The 26,667-nt window shown below is 47.9% G+C and overlaps 1 protein-coding gene across 1 annotated transcript in view; it reads right to left on the reverse strand.

The window, feature by feature from the left end:
- Positions 1–26,667, reverse strand: part of ABCA13 (ATP binding cassette subfamily A member 13) — a 324,555-nt gene that overhangs the window by 13,372 nt on the left and 284,516 nt on the right. Inside the window, 3 exon segments of the mRNA XM_057732590.1 lie at positions 13,764–13,856; positions 20,420–20,523; positions 22,512–22,646. Of these exon segments, the coding sequence (XP_057588573.1) occupies positions 13,764–13,856; positions 20,420–20,523; positions 22,512–22,646 (332 nt within the window).

A 26,667-nucleotide genomic window follows, 5' to 3' on the forward strand; every position in this document is an offset into this window, starting at 1 on the left:
GCTTCAGAAGCTGCAGCACGTGTGCTCAATAGTTGTGGCTCACGGCTCTAGAGTGCAGGCTCAGTAGTTGTGGCGCACAGGCTTAGTTGCTCCACGGCATGTGGGAGTTCTTGGACCAGGGCTTGAAACCGTGTCCCCTGCATTAGCAGGCGGATTCTTAACCACTGCACCACCAGGGAAGCCCAAGGTGGGACTATTTTCAACTCTTCTTTAGCCATGTGACTTTGCTCAGCAGGTGTAACATGACCTCAGGCTTGAATCATACTCCTGCAGTTTGGCCATTCTGTTCTCATAGCCCCGCTGCTTGGACACTGATCCCAGGAGGAGGATGAGTGACAGACGGGACAGAATCAGCCCACCCAGACCACCCGGAGCAGCCCATCTCCAGTCAACCTGCAGCTCAGGAGGATGAGTGATAATCGTATAAGCCACTGCATCTCACAAACTTCATTTACTGCTGTTTGTAACAAAATCTAACTCATGCTTTTGATGAAAGAGAACCCAACATCCAATTTGTGCAATGTTTCTCAGCTATGGAACCATGAGATGTTGTGTGTTCATGTGTTTTCTCTGAATGCACATACACACACACACATATATACACACATACACATACATACATCACAATAAACACATACACACATACACACACACATATACACACACACACACATGCATATACATACACACATACAGATACACACACACACACACCCCTAAATTTTAGGCTAACAGAACCCAGAGTAAATAAACTTTTCAGATTCCAATCTTCAATTATTTGAAGCCTGAAACATAGTTCTGACTTAAAAGAAATCCATTTCCTTGGCCAGGCCGGGCCCTCTTGTGCTTGCGCTGCGTTTCCAACCAGAATCCACCACCCATGGTGCACACAGAGCTTTGGAGGCACGTTTTCGCTGTCTGCACTGCACATCAGTTCTTGGCAGGTCAGGGTGTGTCGGCGCTGAGTCTGGCTACCCTGCAGGGAAGTGACAGGAAAATACTGCCAAAGCTGTGGCAGCAATTAGGCCTGAATCACGCACCTGATGGTGCCTGTTAATGGAGACACTGAGGAAGACAGAGCCTGTTTCTGAAAGCAGCCAACAGAGGACGCGTAATATAGAAGGCTCTGAGAGATGCAGGCTTCGCCTGCCCAGAGATCAGTGGGACCTGAATAGAAGTCTTTATCAAAGGGGCTGATTATTGCTATTAGCTGGACAGAGCCTAAACACTCCACAGCCTCCTCTGATTCCTCTTTTAAAGTCCAGTCGTAGAAGCTGGAAGAAGATACCGTTTAGCAAAGGCCCCCCACGTGCTATGGACTCTGCATTCATTCACTCATTTATTTATTTGTTCAACAAATACCCTGAGCATGTGTCATGTACCTGGCAATGTCCCAAATGTCAGACATACAGTAATCAACAGAAACAAAGGTCTACCCTCAGAGGATTTACATTCTATTGGGAAGAAGTTAAAAATAATCAGGTAACGCACTAATATTGCGTTTCATATGTCAGAGAGAGTACTAGTCTATTTAGCTTCATAGATAAGTGACAGAAAGCCCAAAGTAGCAGGACATTAGCAAGTCTAAAGTCTGAGGCCAGGCAGCCCAGAAGGGGGAAGGCATTCCTTTTGCCCATTCTGTCCAATTGCTCTGCTCACAGGCCTCCATCACTGAGGTTGCCTCATGGTCCAAGAGGGCTTCTTCATATCTAACCACCACGTCTGCTTTCAGGCTGGAAGGAAGGAAAGATGGAAGGGGCAGAAAAAGTGCACACTCTTCCCTACAAAGTCATATCCTTGAAGTTGCTGGCACCTCTTCTACTATTTCTTTGGCCACACACGTAGTGGTCAGTCGTGAGAGCTGGAAAATGCATTCTTATGTCCAGGTGGCTGTGTTGCCAGCTAACCTTCAGGGCCTCTTCTGCTTCCATGAACTGGTGGACTGGATACTGGAGGACTGCCCCACCCTGCCGAGAGGTGACTGCCGAGGAGAGAACTGAAGGAAAAAACCACGCATTCATCCTGGGGAAAGAGGATGTCACAGCCTGGCCCTCAGGTGGGAACACGACTGGTGAATCCTTCTGTTTCTTTTCACAGTATGATTGTCCCCATTAAGGGGAAAAAACAGACTTCAGGAACGTTAAATAACTTTTTCAAAGTCCTGGAGGTAGTGTTACAAGTCTGACTCTAAATGTCTGCTGTGTCATCAAAGAGGGGTCAGTCCATGTTTCAGGAAGAGGAAAGTCTGTTTTCTGAGCAGGTGCAACAGAAGAAAGTTCCACACAGGCAGCTCGCAGCTGTCATCACGGACGCTCCCCTGCGGCAGTGCTGTGTTGATACGTCAGTTTGGGGAAAGGTGAGTGGGGATGGCTGCCGTAGTGTGAAAAGAGTAGGAACTTGGGATTCGAGAACTGAGTTTGAAAACTACTTCTTTCAATTGTAACTGTGTTCTGAGCCAACTGCCTAACTTCTTTTGGCCTGAGTTTCCTTACGTGAAGTGCATAAACTCACTGCTATTATGTTTTAAGGATTAAATGAGATAGTGCACAAAAAGCACTTGGCAAATGGCCTGAATTCAGCAATGTTTCAAGAGATGTAAGAGCACACATGAGGGCCCGACCTGTCACATCTATATTCACAAACAGTGATGCAGAGGTGTGAAGAGCCCAGCTGCTCCCTCCCTCTGCCTCCAGAGAGCCAGTCATCACCAGCAGCTTCACGCTTCTTTCCCTGCCTCCTGCTGGGGAGAAAAGCACCAGACAGAACACAGAGCAGTTTCTTCCTCATGAAACCCCCAGGCAGCCCCCGGGGCTCGCAGAGAACACGTCCCCGGCTCCTCCTGCCTCTCAGCCGGTCCCGACGCCCGGATTTCTCCCCTGACACCCCCATCTCCCATCTCCCAGACCTGAGGGCTAGTGACCTCGACGACGGCCCCTCCTTCCCTGACGCCCCCGACCAGTTGGCTGCAAAGCTCTGTTGTGATATTTTTCTGCAAAGCCTCCTTCCCTGCCTGCCTTGTCCCCACCGACTCCAGTCTGTCTAAATTAACTTCCAGCCAAAGGGCAAAAGTTGTCTTTTAATCGGCCATTCCTGCTCCTGTTTCTCGTTGCTTCCCCTTGTTCTCTAATTTTTCACCCCAGAATGTAAACCTTCCTTGGTTTAACCCCAAAGACTGTCTGCAAGTGCTTGCGCTGCTGTTCACCCTGGGCCTATGTGACAGCCCAGCTCGTCTCAGACATGATTTACGTTATTTATCTCATGCCTCTCCCACCACCAGGAATGCTCACATAGTCAATTCGCTTCCCATGAATACACTGGGTTTAAATGCCTCCTCTTCCACGAAGCCACCCGGGCCACCCACCTTCTAAAACACTGGGCGTGGGCTGTCTCCTCCTAACCTCTACTGCGTGCAGCACTTACTGTACAACTGTTAATTTCTTCTTTAGGGGTCACGCCTTATTCATCTCTCCAGCTCAAGGCCTTGTGACTTCACAGACACCCCAAAACATCTGATGACTTAAACTGAGTTGCATCACAGAGCGTTTTGTTCACCAAATTACCACAGCGCGTTGCGTTTATGTCTCTGTGTATGTGTGTCCGTCTAATGAACAGGAAGCACAACATGAATCTGAATGCAGGAAAAAGTCTCTCATGACTTCCATTCCCCCTCTTCACTGTGGGTGAGCCTCTTCATTCTTAAGGGAAAATATGAGAAGATGAAAGCACCGTACCCCCTTTGGTAAAGTGACAGCTCTGGATGACGTCACCCATGAGCCGAATGTCCGAGACCAGAGGCATCCGCCCAAAATGTCCCGCAGGAGAAGAGCACGTGGATCCGAAACCCTGAGGGCAACACTGACTGTGTTCACGCAACGCGAGTCGTGAAACCAAATGTGCTGACAAATCCCACGTGTCAGCGGGGTGAACACGTGCTCAGGAGAGCTACTCTTTCTCTCGAAAGGACTACTGCTAGTAAAGAAAATGAATTCAATGGTCACAGAAGCAGCTGAATCCTATAATGCTGTAAAACAAGCAAAATGCAGACAGAATTTGGTAGCCCATGTGCAAAGTTCCTTCCCCATTTGTGAAAATGACATAAATACACTGAATTATCAGATATTTCATCTTTAAATGAGCCAGTTTATTATTTGGTGAGGTAATCTTAGTCTAAGCTTTTGAGTTTATCGCAGTGCTTCACCCAAGTATTAAACCAAAGTTGCCACATGGCAGCATATGGTGTCACATAAGGTGATATATTAATTTGCAGCTACCCAGACAGTCATAGCTTGAGAACTCAGACATCCTTATACCTCCTTTCACCTGTCAGAGCAAAAATCTACGAAGAAATTCTCCAGATTACTCTTTATATTTTAAGTAAAATGGCTATATAAATTATTGATGAGCTCATCCTTTGAAGTTTATTCCATTTTCATTCTTGATTACTAAAGTCTGCATGCTGGACAACTCAAGGAAATGAAAATTCTCATCATCTGAAGGATTTTCTTTAAACCATGTAAAGTTTATTTTGTGTATATACAAACAGCCCCATCTTCCCTCCCCAATGAACCTGGCCTGGCATACTTCAAACTGTACACTTTTTCAGAAGTGTGATTTATTTTTCCTTCTTGGGAAGATTGCTTTGCACACAAGGGCTTAACTCTCCTGCTTAAGTCAGTCCTCAGGGTGGGAGGAAAAGCAAACAGGTGCAACACATGGCTGTTACGGGTCCCTTCCAGGTGGGTCTTGAACGTGCCCACAGCCTGCAGGTGACAGAGCAGCTGCCCAGGCTCTCAGGATGTGCTCCGCTTACGACCTGCCTCCCTCACTACCTGGGGCAAGGCACCAGTGCCCACGGAGGTCAGTGCTAGCCATCCCCGACCGCCAGGGAGCCACCACCACACTCCAGCTCTCCTCTGTGCATACACACACACAAAACACGTGCTCACCTTCCATGTCATATGCCAGTCTTGAAATGGAAGCCACAGAGCACAGCCGTTCAAACTAATGAGCCCTCAACTGAGGAAAGAATCCAGTCAGGACGCGAGGCTGCAGAGAACCACCCGACATCTACCTTCTCTGTCTTCCTCTGTAACAGAAACCTAACGTACTTTAAGTGGTGAAGCAAGTAGCTCAGATCTATATTTCTTATACTCTCCAGTAGCCAGGGTGACAAATAACACACAGGTGCAAGCTGCTGGGGGGTGGGGGGGACTCTCAGAAAGCTGCTTTAGGAGGGGACAGTGGCATGTGCTCCTTTTGCCTTTCCCTCCTTCTTCTTGATTGTCGTCTAGAACACAGATGTGATGGGTGGAGCCACAGCAGTCATTTTTGGGACCAAATAAATTGTAAAGATTTGAGCCACTGAACTAGTGCCAATAACCAGTTACTTCTAGGTTTTTATTACATATGAAAATGAATACGTCTAATGGATATGCTTCAACCAATGTGTTCGATAGTCTGTTACTAATGGAGAAATATATCTCATGACTGATGCAAAAGAAAAGATTAAAGATATAGAAGGGAAAGGAGAAAACCACTAGGGGAAGGTCTCAGAGGGAAGGAGAGCATGTCTATATCAAAAAGGTAAAAGAAGTACACTTGACAAAGAAGCAAATGTCTTCCTCAAGAACAGGAACAAAGGAAGAGAAGAACAATGAATGAATATTTTGTGACACCCCACTGAGGCATCTCTCAGCTCAGGAAATCAGAAATCACACGTTAAGTGAGTGGGTGTCAGAGTCTCAGTGAAAATGAGAACACACAGAAACACCGCCAAGAGGAAGGTCAACAAGGTGCAGGCGTAGTTGAAGACCTGGCCAGGATCTGCGTCTGTGCACGTCTGTATAGCCCCAGGATGCGCTCCAGCAGGAAGCAGGTGGGGTGCGAGGTGACCATCCTGGGGGCTCGGGAGTCAGATGGGCCACAGGTGAGTTCCAGCCCCACATGGGCTCACTCCCTTTACTTGTTAGATGGGGACAATCATGAGGATATACATCACAGAACAAAGGGGAGCCAGAGTGCTTGAGTTCAAACCCAACTCTTCCACCACTAACCAGCGACCCCGGAAAAGATTCTCAACCTCTCCAGTCTGATTTTCTGTGCCTGTAAGAGGGGTCACAATGATGGCTGCTGGGTTGGCTGTCACGAGGAATAAGCTGTCTGATACGTGTAGGACACTTCGGACTGGTGTCTGGAATGCACTATGTAGGTGTCATCCTAGTATTACTCCCAGCAAGCTAATCTACACACAGCACTTAGTTCAGGAGGGAACAGAACACGTAACCACTGGCCACCAGATAAAAGATGAGACTTATGACTCACGAGAGAAAGGCTGACCCACTGGCTGGGGGAACAGGGAAAAGAAAATGGAAGTGAGTCCTGGGAAGGGGCCCCATCACCCAGGAGGTGGGGTCTGGGACTCCAGGTTATGGCTGCGCTCTACAGGTGTCAGAAAAGGCGACTTCCTTAGCCAGGAGACAAAAGGAAAAGGCCAAAAGGGGGAGGGACGTGTTCCCAAGTTTCTGGAGCCTGAAGGGGGTTCCCCAGGAGCACTGGCATCTCTCCTGCTCTGACTGGAAAGTGAGAAAGGAAAGCTGTGGGGGGCGTCCAGGCTCCGAGGCCACTGAACACAGGCAGGGCCACCCTGGAGGCCAGGGAGGGAGGGGAAGCCGAGGGGAGGGCAGGTGCTCCAGGAGGAGGAAAGCTGATGTGGGGCAGTGGGGAGGTCTGGTCCAAGGAGGAGAGGAGGGGATGAGAAGGCGTCTCAGGAGGGTCTGAGAGGAGCTCGCAGGGGGACGAGGCCTGCGGCCGGTATGGGGCAGAGGCGCACCTCTCACGGTTGAAGCACAGGCCAGAGGGCACAGTGTCAGGGGAAGACGGCGGGGAGGGAGAGGACTCCACTCTCCCCAGAGAGACCACGCCTTGGAAATTCCCTACTCAATACCCTGTCTGTCCATCTGGCCAAGCAGTTCCCACTTTCCAACAAATCTTCCCAAGTCCACAAGAGTCAGGACCAGGATGGGATGCTGCCTGAAGCTGGGGTGAGCGGGACACAGCCCTGAGCCAGAACCAGGAGAGGCCCTGCAGTGAGTCCCAGGAAGGGATAGCTAGCATTGGCTTCTTTCCTGAAATGACAAAGTGTGACCCTGTGATTATCAAACTTGAACTTGGTTGGTTCTTTGTTTATGAACACAAAGAACATTTAAAAATATATTAGAATGCCAACTCTAAGATTAAACACAGTGTTTAATTATTTAGAAGTATCACTTAAGATACCTTAAGAACATATAAGGAGGACTTCCCTGGTGGCAGAGTGGTTAAGAATCCGCCTGCCAATGCAGGGGACACAGGTTCGATCCCTGCTCTGGGAAGATTCCACATGCCGCGGGGCAACTAAGCCCGTGCGCCACAACTATTGAACCTGTGCTCTAGAGCCCGTGAGCCACAACTACTGAGCCTATGTGCCACAACTACTGAAGCCTGTGCACCTAGAGCCTGTGCTCCACAACAAGAGAAGCCACTACAATGAGGAGCCCATGCACCACAATGAAGAGAAGCCCCTGCTCGCAGCAACTAGAGAAAGCCTGTGTGCAGCAATGAAGACCCAACACACCCAATAAAATAAATAAATAAATTTATGAAAAAAAAAGTTAAAAAAAAAAACAAAAAAAGAAGTTATAAGGAGAAGGTCTAGAACTTGAGAAGAAAATAGGACCTCCAATTAGGAAAGGAGTGAATTTAGAGTCTGGCAACATTAGCCCTCCTGAGGAATCAAACCCTAACATTTCATGACCCTGTGCGTCCTCTTTGGAACTGTTCTCCTGGGATCCCTGGGCCAAGGCATCCAGGACCGGCTGCCTCTGCCCGCAGGCTCCATCTCTGAGATGGCACGGATGTCTGAGCACAGGTGACCCTGGGGCAGACAAAGGACAAAGGCCGTGCCCTCCCGGAGCGCAGGGTCTAACTGGGACCAGGCAGGTTTGGCATAGACAGGTCTCCTGGCAGGGAGGATGCAGCTACCTGACAAAGAAGAGACAGGCTGTCGCTACAGGGAAAAAACAAGGGAGGGAAGTGCTGAGCCTTGGAGAAGCCAGTGCTAGAGGCTTGGTGGGGACGCAGTCAGGGCCGGGAGGTGTCCGAGCGAGGGTGCAGGTGGAGAAGACAAGGTGTGGGGGGCAGGCGGTGTTCAGAGGACGGGGGGCATTCCGGTGACCTCGGCCTGCCCACTTTCCAGAGGCTCCAGGCCTGTGGGCTCCAGGTTGTCATTTCTTACATCCAAGCTGGGACCGGACAGAGGTTGGAAGGAAAGGAAGATGCTCTTCTCACTTGGACCCTGAAACTTTTGCAAAACGAGGTCACCCAGGGCCCAGGGGCTCAGCTGTGGGAAGAAATGTCCCATGCGCAGAGCTGGTCAGGCACCAGGCCTCTTTCCCTGTCTCAGCTCGCCCTGCTCTCAGCCCCTCCCCTGCAGCCTGGAGCCACACCTCTGCAGGTTCCAACCTTGTACCTGTGTCCCAGCCATCTCCAGCTCCCTGAAGACACGGAGGAAAGTGCAGGTGAGCCGAGGTTCCTGACCAGGGCCGTGCCCGGGGACATGTTTTGTTGTCACCACCGGGGTGGGCGTACTGCTGAAAAGGCACAGAACAGGCCCCACTAAAAGGCTGGTAAACCCCAAAGGGAAGAGTGCACGGCTGAGAATCCCAAGGTAAGACCAGAAAACCTGTGGTTGTTCAGCAGTATTGAAAAAAATCAGGGAGTGTGGGATTGACATGTACACACTACTATATTTAAAATGGATAACCAACAAACCTACTGTATAGCACAGGGAACTCAATATTCTGTAACAACCCAAATGAGAAAAGAATTTGAAAAAGAATAGACACATGTACATGAATAACTGCATCACTTTGTTGTACACCTGAAACTATCACATTATTAATCAACTGTAGTCCAGTATAAAATAAAAAGGTTAAAAAATAAAAATTTAAAAAAAAAAATAAATAAAAATAAAAAAATAAAAATTTAAAAACCTAAAAATCAGCTATTCCGGGGGCTGACTTCACTCAGTCAGATGATTCCCTTTAATTTCAACACGGAAAGCAAAGCTTCCTTCGGTTGGTTCGTCCCTCTCACGTGTGCTCTCACACCCTGCTTCTGCAGAGACGTGTTGATTACTAACGCAATCAAGAATTCAGTGCTCTTCTAGCCAGATTCACTTGTACTTTTACCTGCACTCAGAGACTCCCCCACATCCTCCACCCAAAGAGCCCCCGTCCAGGACACCACAGTCAGTACCTCTTCTCCTGTGATGCACACCTATTAGGCCTGTGACGTCACAGGTGTCGAGAGCCTCATCCCCGAGGCCCAATGGGAGAGACTCCACTGGACCAACATGATCCCTCCTCACTGGGGCTCACAAGGTGCCCCCTCTTCTCGGGAGCTGTAACAAACTCTCCAGCCCAACCATCTCCTGATCAGGTGGGCTTACCACACCTCACATTCTCTACGAATGCACTGCACTTAAAGCAGCTGGGAGGGAGGTGGTGGTCTGGGTGAGTGGCAGGATGCTGGGCTTTGATGCTCAGAAAGGAGTAGGGGAAGTGTTCTCTGACTAGGGGGTGGGGGAGATGTGTGGACTGCCCTTCAGACCCAGGGAAGGAATTCTAGTGAGTAAAAGTGGAGGGAAAAGAATCAGGGCACCCTGAGTGGAGGGTTGATGAAAACCACCCAAGAAGAGGCAGTGCCGCCCGTGGAGGGAAGACAGGGGATGACCTGGACCAGGCCTCGCCTTCCCAGGCTGGGGGGTGGGGGGTGGAAACGTGGCGGCTCTGAGGTCCTGGGGGCACTTCTCCCCTCTGAGCCATCCCAGAGTATGGGGGTGCGGGAGGGCAGGGCCTGTGCTCTCCTCCTGTGTCTCTTCTTCCTTCTGTTTACCTCCCCCCTCCTGCCCACAGGCTCCCCCTCCCTTCCTATTTCTTTGGCTCTTGGTTTTTCCCCTCCCTGCATCCCTTTCCCCTCCCTGTCCACCTGGAAGGTGGATGCTGTGCCCAGTTCAAACGGAGCAGGACCCTATGGTCCTTGTCCTCCATGTCCTCTGCCTGCCTTTTGTCTGTGGAAAAACTTTAGCCAAAGAATAAGTTTAATCAGAGAAGTGAGAAAATGCAGAAACAAGGGGAAACGGTCAGAGGAGACCAAATAATAATAGTTTAGTCATTAAGAAAAGTCAAGGCCCTTTAGTTTCTCTTCAAGGGCTATAGATAATATTCTGACCATATCCTATGAGCCTGTGAGCTGTCCTGTAGATACTGAAACCCCCACCAGGGGGAAGAAGTTAACTACGTGATGACCAGGCTGTGGCCACGACACAAGCTGCCACAATTCCAAGAACTGGCCTCAAAGAAATGGGAACAAACCGACCCTGGACCTGAAGACTAAGACTATCTGTACTGAAAACGATCAAGATGACGGTGGTCAGACCACCGGTGACCAATTCAAGGTGACCGTCAGAGCTGCCTGTGCTGTTTCTGCAGGCAGCCCCTTCCCTCCGCCTATAAAAGCTCTTGCCCACAGACTGTCTGAGGAGGGTGGGTGGAGTGGGCCTTTGGACAAGTCTGCCCTCTCCCCTACCCCCTGCCAGTTGCCAGCCTCCGAAATAAAGCAAACTTTCCTTTCCATCAACCTGGCCTCTTTGTTGGCTTTGGAGTGGCAAGCAGCCAGACCCCACAGTGGGCTGTCATTTCAGTGGGGCCCCTGGCTGCCGTCAGGTTGCATTTGCTGGGATGAGGTGTGTGGGTTTCTAGTCTCCGAAGGGTCCAGACCAGCACTGAGATTCAGAAGCTGAACAGCGGCTAAACCCTCACTCCCTCCTGGCTCCCGGCCTCTGTCTTTCCTGTGGGCTCTGCTGTACTTGCGTTCATGGTTGGGGGCCTCCTGAGGACCCACCCCTGCATCGCACCTCTACCGGGTGAGATTCAGCTCCAGGTATCAGCTCCCGCTTCAGACGGTGTATCCTGACCCAGGCGGGACCGGCCCAGCCATCTCCACATCTCTGCTCCACTGAGGTCCTGACCCAAACTTGGGGCCATCTCTCAAACCATGCTTCGTCCTTCGTCCTGAGTTCTCTCTTCCAGGCCCCCCCCCTCTCCGCCACACTCTCCTCCTCATTCTCTACGCACCCTCTTCCCATCTCCCCGGCCCGTCCCCGAATCACAGGGTCACCTGGCCCTCCTCCTCCTCCTCCTTGGCCACTGCCCTTGCTGACGCCTCAGCGGCGCACTGTCTGGACTCGGGGCTCAGCAGCACCCATCTCTACAGCCTGGTCCTGCCTTGCATCCTCTCCACAAAACCCATCACAGAAGCTCTCGCTGACCCCCCACGTCCTGACTCTCCCTGGGGGCACACTGGGACGGGTCACTCGGGTCAAAGTGCCTGCAGTAGTGATGGCAGCAGGCACCCGGCGTGACAGGAGCAGGACCCCCTTCTAAGTCACTGACCCTCGAGTGGTCCTCACGACGACCATCCCACAGTGGAGGAGACAGAGACACGATACCATGCGCATGATGGGCTCGGGGCAGCCAGACCAGGCCTTCACCCGCTGGGTGTCCCCCTGCAGGAATCCAGCAGGGCCTCCATAAAATGGCCCAAATCGAACCTCTGGACTCATCACCCAAGGTCACAGCAGACATGGGGCAAGAAACCTCCTTCTGCCCTGGTAACAAGCCTGCTTGCAGAGTCCTGGCAGCAAGGCTGGAAGCCAGGAAGCAGGTCCCCTGTCCACTTCAGTGCCCTCAGGGCAAGAGAACATAGGGACTTCAGGCCTCAGGGATGTTTCAGGGATGTTTGCGGGAGGAAGGGCGCAGACCTGGTGGGGGGAGGCCCCTCTGCAGACCGCCCTACCCCTCCTCCAGGCCCCAGCATTCTACAGAAATGATCAATCCTGTGTTCTCTATCTCAATATTATGGAAATACCTGTAGTCAGCCTGTCACAGGAAGATACCAACTTTATAAATTATGTTTTGAATGTATACGTAAGTTCAAGTTTCCAGTGAATAACAAGACACCTTGTTAACAGAATTCTATGGTACACACTGCTATGTTTAAAATGGATAACTAGCCGGGACCTACTGTATAGCACAGGGAACTCTGCTCAATAGTCTGTAATAACCTAGATGGGTAAGGAATTTGAAAAGGAATAGATACATGTATATGTATAACTGAAAAAAAATGTATCCTAGGTGAAAAAAAAAAAGAATTCTACGGTTCATATTTACTAATGATCTGTCCCCAACCCTGTTACACATTATCAGACCTAAAAACCAGAGGCAGCTGAGAGCCACGAGCACACAGACCAGGGCCTTGAGAGGATGCTCCTCCCCACGCCTCCCCTCCCCCGCCCCTCCAGAGACGTCGGTAAGCCTCTCGAGAGGCAACAGCTAAACTTCGGACATACATCACCCGGCGATCAGGCAGGGGCTATAAAATGTGATGCGAGTGTTCATAAAGGCGAGGGAGTGTGAAATATTATTTTTCTCTTGATGATCCTCATTAAGGGTGAGCAGAGCACATACTGAGCACAGTTTCCAGCAGGTTTATGTGACGCGGGGCTGACCTGAAGTGACAGCGAGGGCGACCGACCAGCAGTGCCCGACTCTGAGCCACTGTAAAGCGGCTGTCCACTCGCCAGTGAGGCACCTCCATCCAAACCTTCACTGTTATTTTCTCCATAAAGTAAAAATATTTCAACCCAATGTGTAAATGAATGTAACAAATCTCTGCTTGGAATTCTAACTTTAAAAACATTGACTAAATGAAAACAAAAAGAGATTCATCAACATATATGCATAAATTACATCAAAAGCAATAGATTAAACAGCAAATTTAAAAGAAATTACAGGCATACCTTGGAGATATTGCAGGTTCGGTTCCGGATCACCATGATACAACGAATATTGTAATTAAGGGAGCGACACGATTTTTTTGGTTTCCCAGTGCATATAAAGTTAGGTTTACACTATACTGTCGTCTAATAAGTGTGCAATAGCATTATGTCTAAAAAATGTACATATCTTAATTTAAAAAATACTCGATTGCTAAAAAATGCTAACTATCATCTGAGCCTTCGGTGAGTCAGAATCCTTCTGCTGGCGGAGGGTTTGAAATACTGTGAGAATTACCAAAATGTGACACAGAGACAAGAAATGAGCAAATGCTGTTGGAAAAATGATGCCGACAGACTTGCTCAATGCAGGGTGGCCACAAACCTTCAACTTGTAAAAAAATGCAGAATCTACGAAACACAATAAAACACGGTATGCCTTATAAACTCTGAAAATAGCTTAGGCAACAATGAATTAAGAAAAAAAGGTTATACAGGGACATAAAAACACTCATACAACTTGATAACATAATCATTATGATTCCAAAAAGTTAATGGAAAAAAAAGACAATTAACCAGGAAGAAATCTAAGGGATTAAAGCACACACAGTCTCTAGCCTATTAGCTGAACTAAGAAGCAACCGCAAAGACTGTCTTTCATCCTCTTGAATCAATGGGGGTCTTTCTCCAAGTGCAGCACTGGTTACTGACCCCACTCTGGGTGAGAGATTTGTCGTTACAGTCTTTCCATGTGGTATTTTGTATTGATGAGGATATTTTGGTCCTCTTTTCATCTTGACTCTGCAATGGTATTTCCAACCCTCCCAGTTATAACTGCATCCAGCTACCAATTCACAGGAAACATTCAAGAGAAAAGATGGCAACGCACCTGTTTTTGATGTGCTGCGGGGAACCCAGGCACTGGAAGCTGCCATGGACCATGATGGCCAGTCTGGTGCACACGGCCTCGCACTCCTCCATGCTGGGGGGAGAGAAGACCCAGGGTGAGCCATGGCCGCAGACGCAGGGCTTGAATCAACAGTGAGATGAGCAAGCAGACAGATACATCATTACTGAAGATCCCATATAGGAAATATTAGTAGCATTTCCATATACTAGGAAGAGCAGTTACAAAATAAATAGGAGAGAACCTTTTAGCAATAGTACAAAAATGTAAAATAGATCAGTATGACCTTCATAAAAAATATGAAAGTCTTGTAAAAAGAAGGAAGGTCCACTAATGGACCTTGAATCAATGAAAAGATGTGTCAGAAAAAGGGAGAAGATGAATGCTTTAAATGGGAAATTATTACAATATAAAGATTATTATAATATAAATAATATTAACTTGTAAGTATAAAATATAAGTATAAATATAAAATAAATTTTATATAAAATATAAATAAGTCATATTTTAATACAGTATATAATAAACATTGTAATTTGTAACTATAATTTAGCTTGTAATATGATTTAATAGTATGTTGATATAAAGTATGTTATCAAGATTTATAATTTATAATTGTATCATTATAATTATATAAAAGTATAATATGAATTATAAGGAGAATTTAGTATAATATCAATCAAAATTTTAAGCTTATCACTCCCCATAAGAAAAATTGAAAATAATTTTAAAGACATACTTTATCTTTAGTATGTCTTTAAAATTATTTAGTAAGAGGTAGAAAAAGGTCAAAGAAGTGAAAGAAGACTCACTCGAGAAAATGTTAACATTTTGCTAAATAATTAAAATGAGACAGTATGCTAAGGAATTACACCGCCGATCACTGGAACAAGATGAGACAGTGCAGGTGAGACATTCGTACTCTAAGTACATAGGTGACTGGAGGATGGTGACATTCCTTCTAAGAATAAGAGCCACGAAAGAAACTGCGAAGGGAAAGTCTGACGTACTTGACAAGGCAAAACTACTAATAAGCTGCTAATAAGTGTGTCAAAACACAACAAACTAACATTAATAAAAACTCAACAAACACAATGGGTAATATGTGATGTACTTATAAAGAACTCATGAATATTAGTGTAAAAATAAACAAAAATTCCAGAGAGGAAAAGGGGTAAATAACGTATAGAGACTTTTCCAAATAAACTGTTCATGGGTAACAAACATACCAATAAATTACAAACTTTGGCATCAGATAAGTGCCCTTACAGCTACTCCCTAGGCAGGCAGGCATCTGTCACGTGTGCCTGCATGTGCTGCAGACAAAATCGCTTTTCCCCAATCTTCAGTGCAGATAAAGCAATGAACTCTTAGATCCAAAAAATACCCAAAAGTTAGACATTCTCTCAATAAACAGGTCATCTCATATACTACTGATTGGGAGTAAAACATGGGCATACCTTTCTGAAAACCAACCTGGCAATAATTCCTTTCCTGGGAACTTACCTTAGGAAACAGAAAATATGAATGCATGTAACAACTTATTTAGAATAGTAAAAAATCTAGAAACAGCCTCCCAAGTAGAATAATATAACACTCATACAAATGAGAGTGCATCTGTGTGTTAGCCATTAAAATGGGGGTTTCTAAAGTCAATTAATTGTATGTGGAAAAGGTGATGATTTAGCAATGATAAAACGACAATGTATGTTAGGAAAATTGCACACGTGTGTAAAAAAACTGGAAAGAAAAAACACAAGAGTATGACTATCAATACCTGAAAACTGAAATTAATGGTGGAATTTCTTTCTTTCTTTTACCATGCTGTATTATGCAAATTCTGCAGGAAGTATGGTAATTTTTCTAGTGCGGAATGGACATAAAACAGTCTGCTGGTTGGCTCAGTGGTTGTTCAGATCAAGATGATACTGGTCAGCCTTCCGTGCAGCCAGAGGTGGACAGGCAACCAGTCAGGTCACTGTGAAGGACAGTTTCTGGGTCATACGGAAGCAAGACAAGCCACTGCCCTGGGTTTTGGCTCTTTCCACCTTCCATGAGCTGAGATGCGAACACACCTGATAAGTCAACTCAATCGTGAAGATGATGAGTAAGTGCTGTTGTGCAAAGAACCTGAGTCCTCAGACAACCTTGGGCTCAGACCCAGCCCACCAGCGGGAACTGTGAATGCAGGAGAGAAAAGTGTGTCTGGTCTCAGCCACTGTCATTTAGGGTCTTTGTCATGAGGTCTAAGGGCTACTAACATCCCAAATATGCTTTATATATTTTCCTGTGCAGATGTATCTTTCTCTATGTTTCTTTAATTAATTTTAATTTAAAATAACCTTACCATTTTTATGAGTGCACAGTAGGTCTCTAATTGAAGTGGTAGAATACGCAGTCACTTCTATACTACGTGCCTAATACAGGACCCAAATTACAAGTGATATTAATTAGGGCTGCAGAGCAATGACTTGGAATTTCCAATTGAAATGAGTATCAGCTATCAAAATCCAAACACGTGGTTTTCTACAAAATCTCAGCCTAGAGGCAGAAATTTGAGACCCTGATGGTCTTCAGCATCAAGAAGAATACAAAAAAGTCAAGGTCCTATAACAACAAACGTAATCTCTGACCAATTACTCAAAAATAAACTGCGTTTCCTTTTGGTGGTTAGGCTGACTGAGACAGAACTAGGGCAGGTGATGCAGAGATGTGAGGGTTTATATTGGAGTTTCTTGGATCAGCGTTTGACGGGTGGGGAGGAAGCCGTCCTGGTCCCTCCTGTTGGGACTGATTCTTAATTCCTCGTAGTTTGTAAGTAGGGACCCAGCATTCCTACCCTCGGTGCCCTGCTCTCCGCTCCCCCCAGGAGCCCCCAGGATAAAGAAACTGGGGGCAGGGAGGTGGACACAAAGTTGGAAGGAAGCAACAGTGCAGAGGCTTCCCAGCTGAAGGCGCTGCTTTCAGATCAGGGACTCAATCCAAGGCTGCCCTGCTCTTCAATATCCATGAGTCATTTAGATCTTTGTGTTGCATGAATACAGAAAGATTTTTGGAAATAAAGATACATCATTAATGTGAAACCAAATGAACAGGAGGGCATAAAAAGGAAATTATGGTGATATGAGAACTGTCTGCAATAATTATATGTTATATGAAAATTACAAGGAATTTTTAACGTGACACCTGTGTACCCAATCCTAGAACCTACACAGCAGCACGCGGACTTAAGTGCTGACAGAATGACCACAGAAATACAGAATTTCCGGAACTGGCACAGCAAGAGGAGCATTGGAAGCAAGAACGTGTATACGTTATAATAAGGTAAAGGATTTGCCAAATTTAATTCATTTCGGTGTAAAATTTTGTTTTCTAAAGAGAAACAGAACAAAGACCAGAAAAAAAAAAAAGGGAAGGTCAGGACTTCTGGCTACAGCCAAGGGCACACACACACGGACGAAAGACAACTATAAAACTGGATAAAATGAACAAAAACAATACATTTCAGAATTCTAGAAACTGACCAAAGGCATACAATAATATGAGCAACAGTGACAGCTGACAAACCGCTGAGCCAGGTAAGAAGGGGGTGGTCTGCAGCGTCCTGGCTACAGCAGGTGGGCATCCTCTGTCCTGCTGAAGGATACACACACTGTGGACCACGGGGCAGCGCCCACACCCATCAACACGGTCAGCACTGAGGCTCGCACAGAGTCTAGCAAACAGGAAGGGTCAACAGCTCAGGTCTGGCCTGTGGACATGTTGTGCGTGGAGCCCGTGAGGCTGCGTGCACAGCACGAGAGGCTGCGGCCACACACTCTGCGTGAGCCCAGAGGCTCTCCGCTCGCCATCTGTGTATGCCCTGCAGAGCCGGAGGGGCCAAGAGAGACAGAGCTGAGCCAACCAGAAAACGGCCCGAACCTGGAATGCCCTGCCCTGCCCGCACACAGATCATGGCAGAAACAGAACCCTGTTGGCCTGAGGTGGTTGAACACAAGCTGTGCCGGGCTCTGCCTGGCAACTTGCCTATACAAGAGCAGCGTGGCTCCAAAAACCTGGGCTTTACAAAACAAAAACAAAATTGAAAAAACCAACTAGCAGAGAAACCAGCGGCTACTCACTGCAGGGTAGGAGCTGTCACAGTTTCTTCCCAAAGAAACATAAACAAACCCCAGGTAGGACACATAGAGATCTACATCCAGACACATCAACATCGAGGCGTTGAAGCCACCGAGAAATCCTGAGAGAGTCAAACAAACGTCTGGAGTCACGATAACCAGGGGCGTCAGAACAGTTAACAGCTGCCTCCTTATAAGAGGCAACACAGGTGAAAAGTCAGAGAGGTGACATGTTCATCAGGAAAATGTGAATTAAAGCCACACGTCACCAGCACAGAAGACAGAGAGTGTTGACGGGGTGTGGAGACCCTAGAAACTTCATCATTGTTTCCAGGAATAAAAAATGATAAAGACCCTCTGCAGAACAGCTCCGCAGCTTCTTCAAGGGCTGAACACAAGTTACCACACAACCCAGCAAGACACCCCCTAAGAGAAACATAAAAACCATGTGTCCAGACACAGCCGTGTAAGGACTGCTCACAGCACATTGCACCGAGCACGCGTGTACTGAACACACGTTGTGCTGTACAGCCTGGGTGGTACCGAACTCAGGCACGATCCAAAGGGCCACAACAGGTGCCTGGACAACAAATGCCGTCCTGCTGCCCAGTGGACACAAGCCCACTGCTGGGTGTCGCGTGGTGACCTTCAGACACAGGACAAGTGACAGAGTCGCACGCAAACCACTACAGGTCACGTGATTCCGTGCGGACGAACCATCCGAGGAAAGGCACATTTACAGAGATAGGGAGTCAGGGGCCAGGTGGGGGTCCACTGACAACAGGCGCTAGAACCCCGTGAGGTGATGGGAATGTCCTGAGCTGGGTGGTGGTGACACGGGCACAGGTGCAGCCTCCCTAAGCGCTCACAGGAAGGCGCACCTACAGTGGGGGACACACGGCGTGTGAGTTACACCTCAAACAAGCTGTCTAAGTGAACAGCAGCAGCTCGTCTGACCGTGAACATGCAGGAGTGTCTGCGGACAGGCAAACCATGAGTGCGTGCGTGTAAGTTAAAAAAAGAAAAGAAAAGAAAAAAGAGGAGCAGCGCTGTGAACGGCACGGTGCCTTCACAGTGGGTGGACTCTGCCTGGGCCGGAAGGGCGGCCCCCAGCACTTACGGCAGGAACGGACGCTAAGACGTCCTGCGACCAGGTCGTGCTCATGGATTGACGGCGCCGGTGTTAACTTTCAAGTAAACCGACACTGCTGGAGTCATCAGCAAATCCCCCGAGACCCCTCAGAGGTCTCCCGTTTCACATGATGGGCCGGCTGTGCATTTCACGTCCAGCAACAGGGGCAGGCCACACCCTCCAGCTCCGTATTGCTTCAGGAACCTTTGGGGGACACTCCTCCAGGGCCCCTCCTCCCCCACAGGTCCTGCTAGGAATCCCCGAGCCTGCAAGGCCCCAGCTGGTCTCCGCCTGGACCACTGCCCACAGCAGTGTTTGCACAAGCAGTCTGGCAGACACAGAGCCGGCCGGCTTGTCAGCTGCGATAGAGAGGAGGGTCCCCAGGTTGGTCTTTACCTCCTGTGCACAGGCCTCTGTCTATGCCTGCGTCATCCCTGGGATGACTCCAGCTCAGGGAACCAGGTGACTTTGCTGACACTGGCTACTGTGCCCTGACCCACGAGTCTCCTGTCTCCTGGAAGCATCCAGGAAACTCGTGCACCAGATCTGTAACCTTACATGTAAGGCAGAATCCCGGATCCTTCACAGCTGTTGACATGTAACTCCTAGCACATTTGACTTACAAGTTGGAAGAAAGCACGTGTAAACTCTAAAGCCTGATCTACACTGTAGGACATACACACATTACTATATATAAAATAGACAGCTAATGAGAACCTACTGTACAGCACAGGGAACTCTACTCAATACTCTGTAACGACCTATATGTGAGAAGAATCTAAAAAAGAGTGGATATACACGTATGTATAATTGAATCACTTTGCTGTACAGCAGAAACACAACATTGTAAATCAACTATATACTCCAATAAAAATTAATTAAAAATAAAATAAAAAAAGAATGTTTATGAGCCACATCACAGTGCTCACTCCCCATCGGGGGCTTAAGAAACCCGGGAATTGCATCACTATGTGGCCTAAAGCAGCATAAAGCTAACAACAAGCCAACGGTTTCGAAATCTCACTACAAGATTAATTCTGTGGGGATGAAAATATGAGGCCCAATTAAGAAACCTGCTGTGTTTTCATTTCAGCTCATCCTCGTGCTGGGATAAAGGGGCTGAAACGTGGCCGCAGGAGGCCCAAGGAGGGTGCCCAGCTGTCCAGCAGTGATGGACAAACAGGTGTGGTGGGTGAGGGACCACTGGCTTCAGAGCTCAGCTGGGCCACCCGCTGGTGGTGCGGCCTTGGTTGTCACTCGGCCTCTCTCTGGTCAGTGTCTTGATTTATGTCAGGGACTGAACAGTGACATCTCTGTGGCAGGGTCATGTGGGGACTGCATGTTGGGTTGGGAGCACTGTGCCTGGGCTGGGTGCCCCCCGTGCTCACCTGTGGGAGCTCAGGACCACAGCACAGCCTTCCCGAGCCTCCTTCATCACCGCTTCCCACAGGTGCCGTTTGGAGCAGGGATCCATCCCTGAGCTGGGCTCGTCCTGACGTAGAGAAAACACAGGGTGAGGGGGACGGGGAGGAGATGCACCCCAGCACGAGGGCGGCTCTAGGTCACGCTCCTTGCTCAGCAGATGTCGGGACCCCTTGGGATCCAGGGAGGTAGGGTAGCCCTGATGCACCCCAGCCTCTATAACATTCCAGAAGGATCTACCCTAGAACGACGTAGGAGAGCAGAAAAAGGCTTCACGGATTTCGCAATGTCAAGTTAAGTGAAATTTCTTGAAACCTGAAGCTTTCTCCTTCAATAAACACTGAAGCACTTCTCATCTGAACCACTTTGAGAGAGATGTTTCCTGGCTGCACCATGTATTTCTGGGCTTGTGTAGTTAGGAAGGACCACACACATTTTTCTTAAGAGCTGAGGGTCATCAACTGCCCCAAAGAAAGAAACAGAAGGAAACTGGACAAAAATCGCACTAAGCAAGAAAGCAATCGCCGGGTCTCTTCTGCCAATCGAGTGATACGGTGTATAGTTATACACCAAGTCAGTGGAGGGTGTGGTCAGGCATTGCTCCCTGAGAGCTGCAGACGTCACTCCACACTTCCACACGGCCGTCGGCGGGGAGATGCGTGTCCTGTCTCTGGGGAGGATGCTGAGAGCCCTTCATGTCCTCCATCAGGTGCTCTGAACACTCACCACCACCACCGTCACTGAAGCTCAATGTGGAGGATTTCACAGGCTGCCTTCACGGACTCCGATGGACAGACACAGTCATCAGGATCATTTCAGACAAGGAGGAAACGTGCACAGAACATGTGAGTCCCCATCCTGGTCACCACACCCAAGCCCAGGTGACCCCGGGGGCCAGAAGCAGGGCTGCAGGACTGGAGAAGCTGAGGGGCTGTGGTGAGCTGGGGACCTGCTCCAGGATGGAGCCCCCCCCCGACCCTGCACTCGACCCAGGAGACGTGGAGGTGAGGTTGAGAGGGGGCTTCTGCTGAAGGTAAGATTCTCCGGCCTCCTCTTGTAAGGAAAACGATGTTTACACACTGCAAAATCGTGCAAGTGTAAATTTCTGTTACCGGATTTCAGAAGATACAATTACACAGTAGTCCTTGATTTTGGACCTTGCAAAAAAGCAAGCTCAGCGCAAGTAACAGGAAAATTCAGCTCAGATTCCAGAAGACAGTCCACAAATTAAGGGGCCATTCTTCTAACACAGATCTTCTGAATCCCCTTTGCCTCCCCCCACTGAAATGCTGTTTCCATTTAGTGAACAAGAACAGGAAAAGAAGAATGTATTTTGTTTCCCATACTTTCGCATGTTCCTCAGCCTTTCTTCACCTGCAAAGCCCTGGGAGACCCTCTAATGATTAGAATCCAGTCTATGGCATACAAATAATGACTTCTATTTACTGTTTGAAGAATATTACTGTTAGTTATTTTTGAAATGCAAAACAATTGGCTCTATTTCTTGATACCTGACCACCTCCAATTCATGTTTGCATCCAGCCAAACTGGATTAACTTTGGCTTATAGACGGCCTTGTCCCAAGGCCACTGCCCGTGCTCTGCTCTCCCTTTGGACTTCCTCCTCTCCTCCCCAGGTCCGTCCTGCACCCCAAACCCCACCCTCGGGATTCACCAGGGACAGAGTCCCTACAGCTCTGACCATCATGAGCGCAGGTCAGAAAAGACTTAAAGCAACAGGCCAGAGAGGACAAGCGTGCATCGGTTTTCAGATTACAAGTACATTCTGGTATTCTTTCAACATATTGTCTTTAATGTTAAAATTGTATTAAATCTTCAACCAGATAAATAAAAGGGACTCAAAAAGAGTCTGTTTTATTTCTGTAAAATTCGAATGGTATTTTAGATTTTGCTTGGAAAATGTTGACTTCGGGCAAAACACTTATTAGTTCAGAAACCTAACACTGCAAATTTTGAACGTCCTCCGTGGAGGAACTCTGATAGGTCAAAGCATCTTATTTGCAGACACTGGCGTGCCACTGATACGTCTGCTACTCACCAGTAAGAGAAGATCGGGTTTCCCCAGCAGGGCCAGGGCTGTGGACAGCTTCCTCTTGGTCCCCCCACTGTAGGTGGACACGAGTTTGTCCACGTGGGCTTCCAGGTGGAGGCGCCTCACGAGGTCCCCAGCAACCTGGAGGAGAAGAGCTCTCTGGGAAGGCACGCCCATTTGCCAAGGGCCCCTACATGTGGCTCTGGGCCTGGAGCCATGCTCCCTCCTGTCCTGCCCCTGCCCACCCCTCCCACACTCAGCCCAGCTCCTGAAACACCCCCTCCAGGACGCATGGATGCTGAGAATGAACGGACGGGGGCTCCCCTGGATGAAGCTGGGTTTTCTGAGCCTGTGGATCACGGAAGCAACAGCCAGAACCCTGAGCTCAGGTCTGGGGCTGAGGCAGCAGCATGGGCCACAAATGTGGGGTCCAGGGTGGGCCAGACGCACCTCTGCACCAAGGTGAGCCAGACAACGACGGAGAAGAAACTGAGATGGGGTGAAGCCCGGAGAGAGGGGGCTCTGGGGACGGAGGAGCAGGAGGGCGCCTTCAATCTCCCCCAGGAGAGGAGGAGCCCTTCGGCACACTGCACGCCTAGTTCAGTTTAGGAAGAACAGTCCGGGTCCTCTTATTTGCAACCATGGGGCATCCTCGTATCAGGTCCAGAGGATGGTGACTGCCCATCACCAGACATCCCGGCCCCCTGTATGTCGGGCATGGTCACCACTCCTCTTCCCCCTCCACCGTGCAGCCTGCCACTTTTCATACATCCTTAGAGCCCCAGATCCTTCTTTCTCTCTCCTCAGCAGAAAAAAGCACCCCACCCCTCCCCCGACCTTAGCTGCTCCGCACTCAGTTCTGTGTGCTCCTCTGGGAGCCGAGACGAAGAGACTTCCTTGTTTCCAACTATGTGTGATTTAAAAATGTTGTAAACAGTTTTATTCAACTCTTGGGACCCTAGGATTATTAACATAGATTTGTTTTTTTTCAATATCATCACATAAACAAATTGGTCAAGATCATATCTTAATTCAAATATAAGAGAAGTGGGAAAAATCCCACAGGTCTCTGGAGGTGAGCTAACACGTGTGCATGTTAACAAAGCACCGCTTTCAATCAATGTATATGCTCCTTCGGAAAAATGCATAAAAGTTGGGATAATAATAACAGTGGTAATTACAACGATGAAATATTAAGAACGTCTAAAAAGACTAGGGCAATGTTTATGCCACCCAATAAAACTCTCAACATAAACTGCTCTATCACCTTACTTGTGCCGCCTCAAAATGACTCGGAAAGAATTAAGACTCTCAAGGACTGGGTCAGGCCGTCAAATAGTATAAGCCAAGAAAGTGCAGATTTCAAGGCCCCAGAGACTCTTGAAGATGGTCTTAAATCCCCTGATATCTGCCAAAGAACACCATCCTGAGGTCAGTAGTTTTTCCTTCTTGGAAGTAACAAGCATCGTTTTTCCAGATTGGTTTATAGGTACTATCCTTTTCCACAGCACCATTCAGTATAATAATTTCAATGAACGTAAAGTAAATAAAATGGATTGAAATAAATAAAAAGTTGTTCAGACAAAACAAGTGATTCAAGACAAGCAGACAAACAAGTATGAAAGGCAGTGCTGTGAGAGGAATGGAGAGAGGTGATGGCTGACACTGCAGGAATCAGAGAGGTATAGACGGTGGTCACTTCTCCCTCGGAGAACGTCTTTCAGAGTAAGACAGTCCTCAGGTGAACCTTTGCATGGAAGAGGATGGGAGGCAGCCAGGGAGGCTTCCTGGGAGAGGAGGTTCTGTTTGCCTGAGAAAGGAGGAACCCAGGAAGGGTGGGGGCAGCTGGGAGGCCTACCCCTGCTGGAAGGCAGTGCCACCAGCTGTGGGGCAGCAAAGTGACACACTGGGAAAATCAAGTTGTAAGTTATTTTTAGATCCATAAAAATTGTACCAAAAAAGATTGCAAATATATGTATGTATCAGAAAGAAATGTTATTTCACTCCCACCCCCCTTATTCCAAGGCTAGCGGCTAGTAAAACATAAATGAAAGCTGATAAACAGAAAAATGAAACATCATAAAAGCACAGTCTGTTGCTGTAGAAAATGCACTTCAGAATAAGAGAACTTCTGGGTAAACCTGCCCAACGACTATTGATTATTTTTATGAAACCAGGAAACGTGTCGTGTTTTTCCTATTTCATAAAAGGTTAGGTGTTCCAGCCTGAAACTTCTGGGCTGGTTAACCACATGGAAGAGTCCAGAATACACAGGAATGGATGTGTTGCTTTGATCTGCTTTCTGAATGTCATGTTTTCAGAAAAATAACTGAAAATGGCCTCACAACAAGTGTTATGTTGTGGTCTTCCCTGCACTCAGGACTCCTGTCAAAATAATGGCAAACGTAATGCCTTAGCAATTGTGGTTGCAAAATACTGTCTAAACACCAAAATGTCAATAGGTAATGGAATCTCCCTCCACGACTAGGTACTTTTCTGCCATAGGTTCTCGAAATTTAACTGCACTTAAGGCAAGAGTTTGGGATTCATTCATCTTTATAGCTCCAATCTCTAATCATCTTGGACACACAGTGGGCTTTTGATAAATATCATTTGAATCAAAATAAATTGCCCAGAGATTCACACATGCATCCATTTGATTCCAAAGCCAAAACTTTTCCACTAGCACATGTGTTGGCCACATCAAAATTTTCCATGAGATTAAAGATCAAAATGAAGTGTCAAGTAGGAAAAGGGAGCCAAGGATTTAAGGCAGAAATGCCTTTCTTCTGACCTTCTCTCTATTTCCTCCTGGTCCCCGTCTCTCCTGTCTTATAATTTCTAATTCCTTCTAACAAAACTGTGAATAGAAGAAAACTTCGGGAGAGAAGTAACATCTGTAGGGAGAAGAGCAAGATGCAGTAGGGTTTTCCCTGATAGATATTTGCGGGTATTAACGATGATGAGATGGCCAAGGGCCCTACCTCGTCCATTCCAGGGAAGACAAAAATACAGAAACCCCAGCCCCCATCCCACTGGCAGTGTTGTTCGGTGCCTTTGGTACAGCCCTAACCCTGAAATTACCCTTCATGTTTCTCTAGCCATCCAGACCATGCTGTTATAATCATTTTGGTATAACCTGATATGTTTTTTTTAATCGGGTTAATTGAATTCTCATATATGGACACTGTCCAACACTATGTAGTGTGGATGATGGGGAAAAAAATTAAAATGATTACATCAACCTGCCAAGTCTAAGTTCAAGCTGAATGAAGACAGCATCCTTTTCTCACCTAATTGAACTTTTGGAGGCTCGCGGGAGTGAAAGATAGGACCATACGTAGGAGACCCCAGGCTGGGGCCGGACATGAGGGAGGACTCTGGGTGGGCTCTGAGCCAGGACACTTGGAAGAGGGCTGTCCCAAAGGACCGTCCCCAAAGCAAGAGGGGCTCTGCCTCCAGAGTCACAGAGGACACAACTGCCAGATCTGGGAGCCCTGAAACCCAGGGCCAGCTCCCTGTTAGAGGAGCCTCAACATAATCCCATGTGGTTTCCACTTCTTCAGACACCAAACGGGAGCAGAAAACCAGACGAAGCCATTCGCGGCACCAGCAACTCCGTCTTTCCCAGCCAGCCACCTGAGTAGGCTGAGAACACGCACCCTGGAGCCAGTTCATCTGCCCTCAAAACACCGCCCCCCCACAACAAAGAGCTTTAAAAAAGAAGGAACAAACAAACACAGCCCCACATTCCAGCCACGTGACCTGGGCAGTCTCCTATCCCACCTGCGTCCCAGCTCCCTCCTTTCTGAAATGGGCACAAGCATCTAACACCCCTTTTACGGTTGCCGTGAAACACTTAGAACCGTGCCTGGCCCGCAATAACTGAACTATCGTTTTCTGTTATTTTATAATATCCCTTCTGGCCACCTAGTGATGAGCACGTAGGAACAGATACGCCCATTCTACATTTCAAATATTTCCAAAGTTTTACAGGAGGGGGAAATTCGCCATCAAGGGAGCTAACTCCTCTGGGGACACACGTGTTACCATCTTAGGAACCTCTGAGCAAGTAGCAACCCTGTCTACAAAACGAAAGGAATGGAGCCAGTTCCTAATTGGTGATCGTTAAGGTAAGTTTTCTCCGTGGAGGAGCTCAGAA

This window comes from Hippopotamus amphibius, chromosome 4 (assembly GCF_030028045.1).
Source record: "Hippopotamus amphibius kiboko isolate mHipAmp2 chromosome 4, mHipAmp2.hap2, whole genome shotgun sequence".
Lineage (NCBI taxonomy): Eukaryota > Metazoa > Chordata > Mammalia > Artiodactyla > Hippopotamidae > Hippopotamus > Hippopotamus amphibius.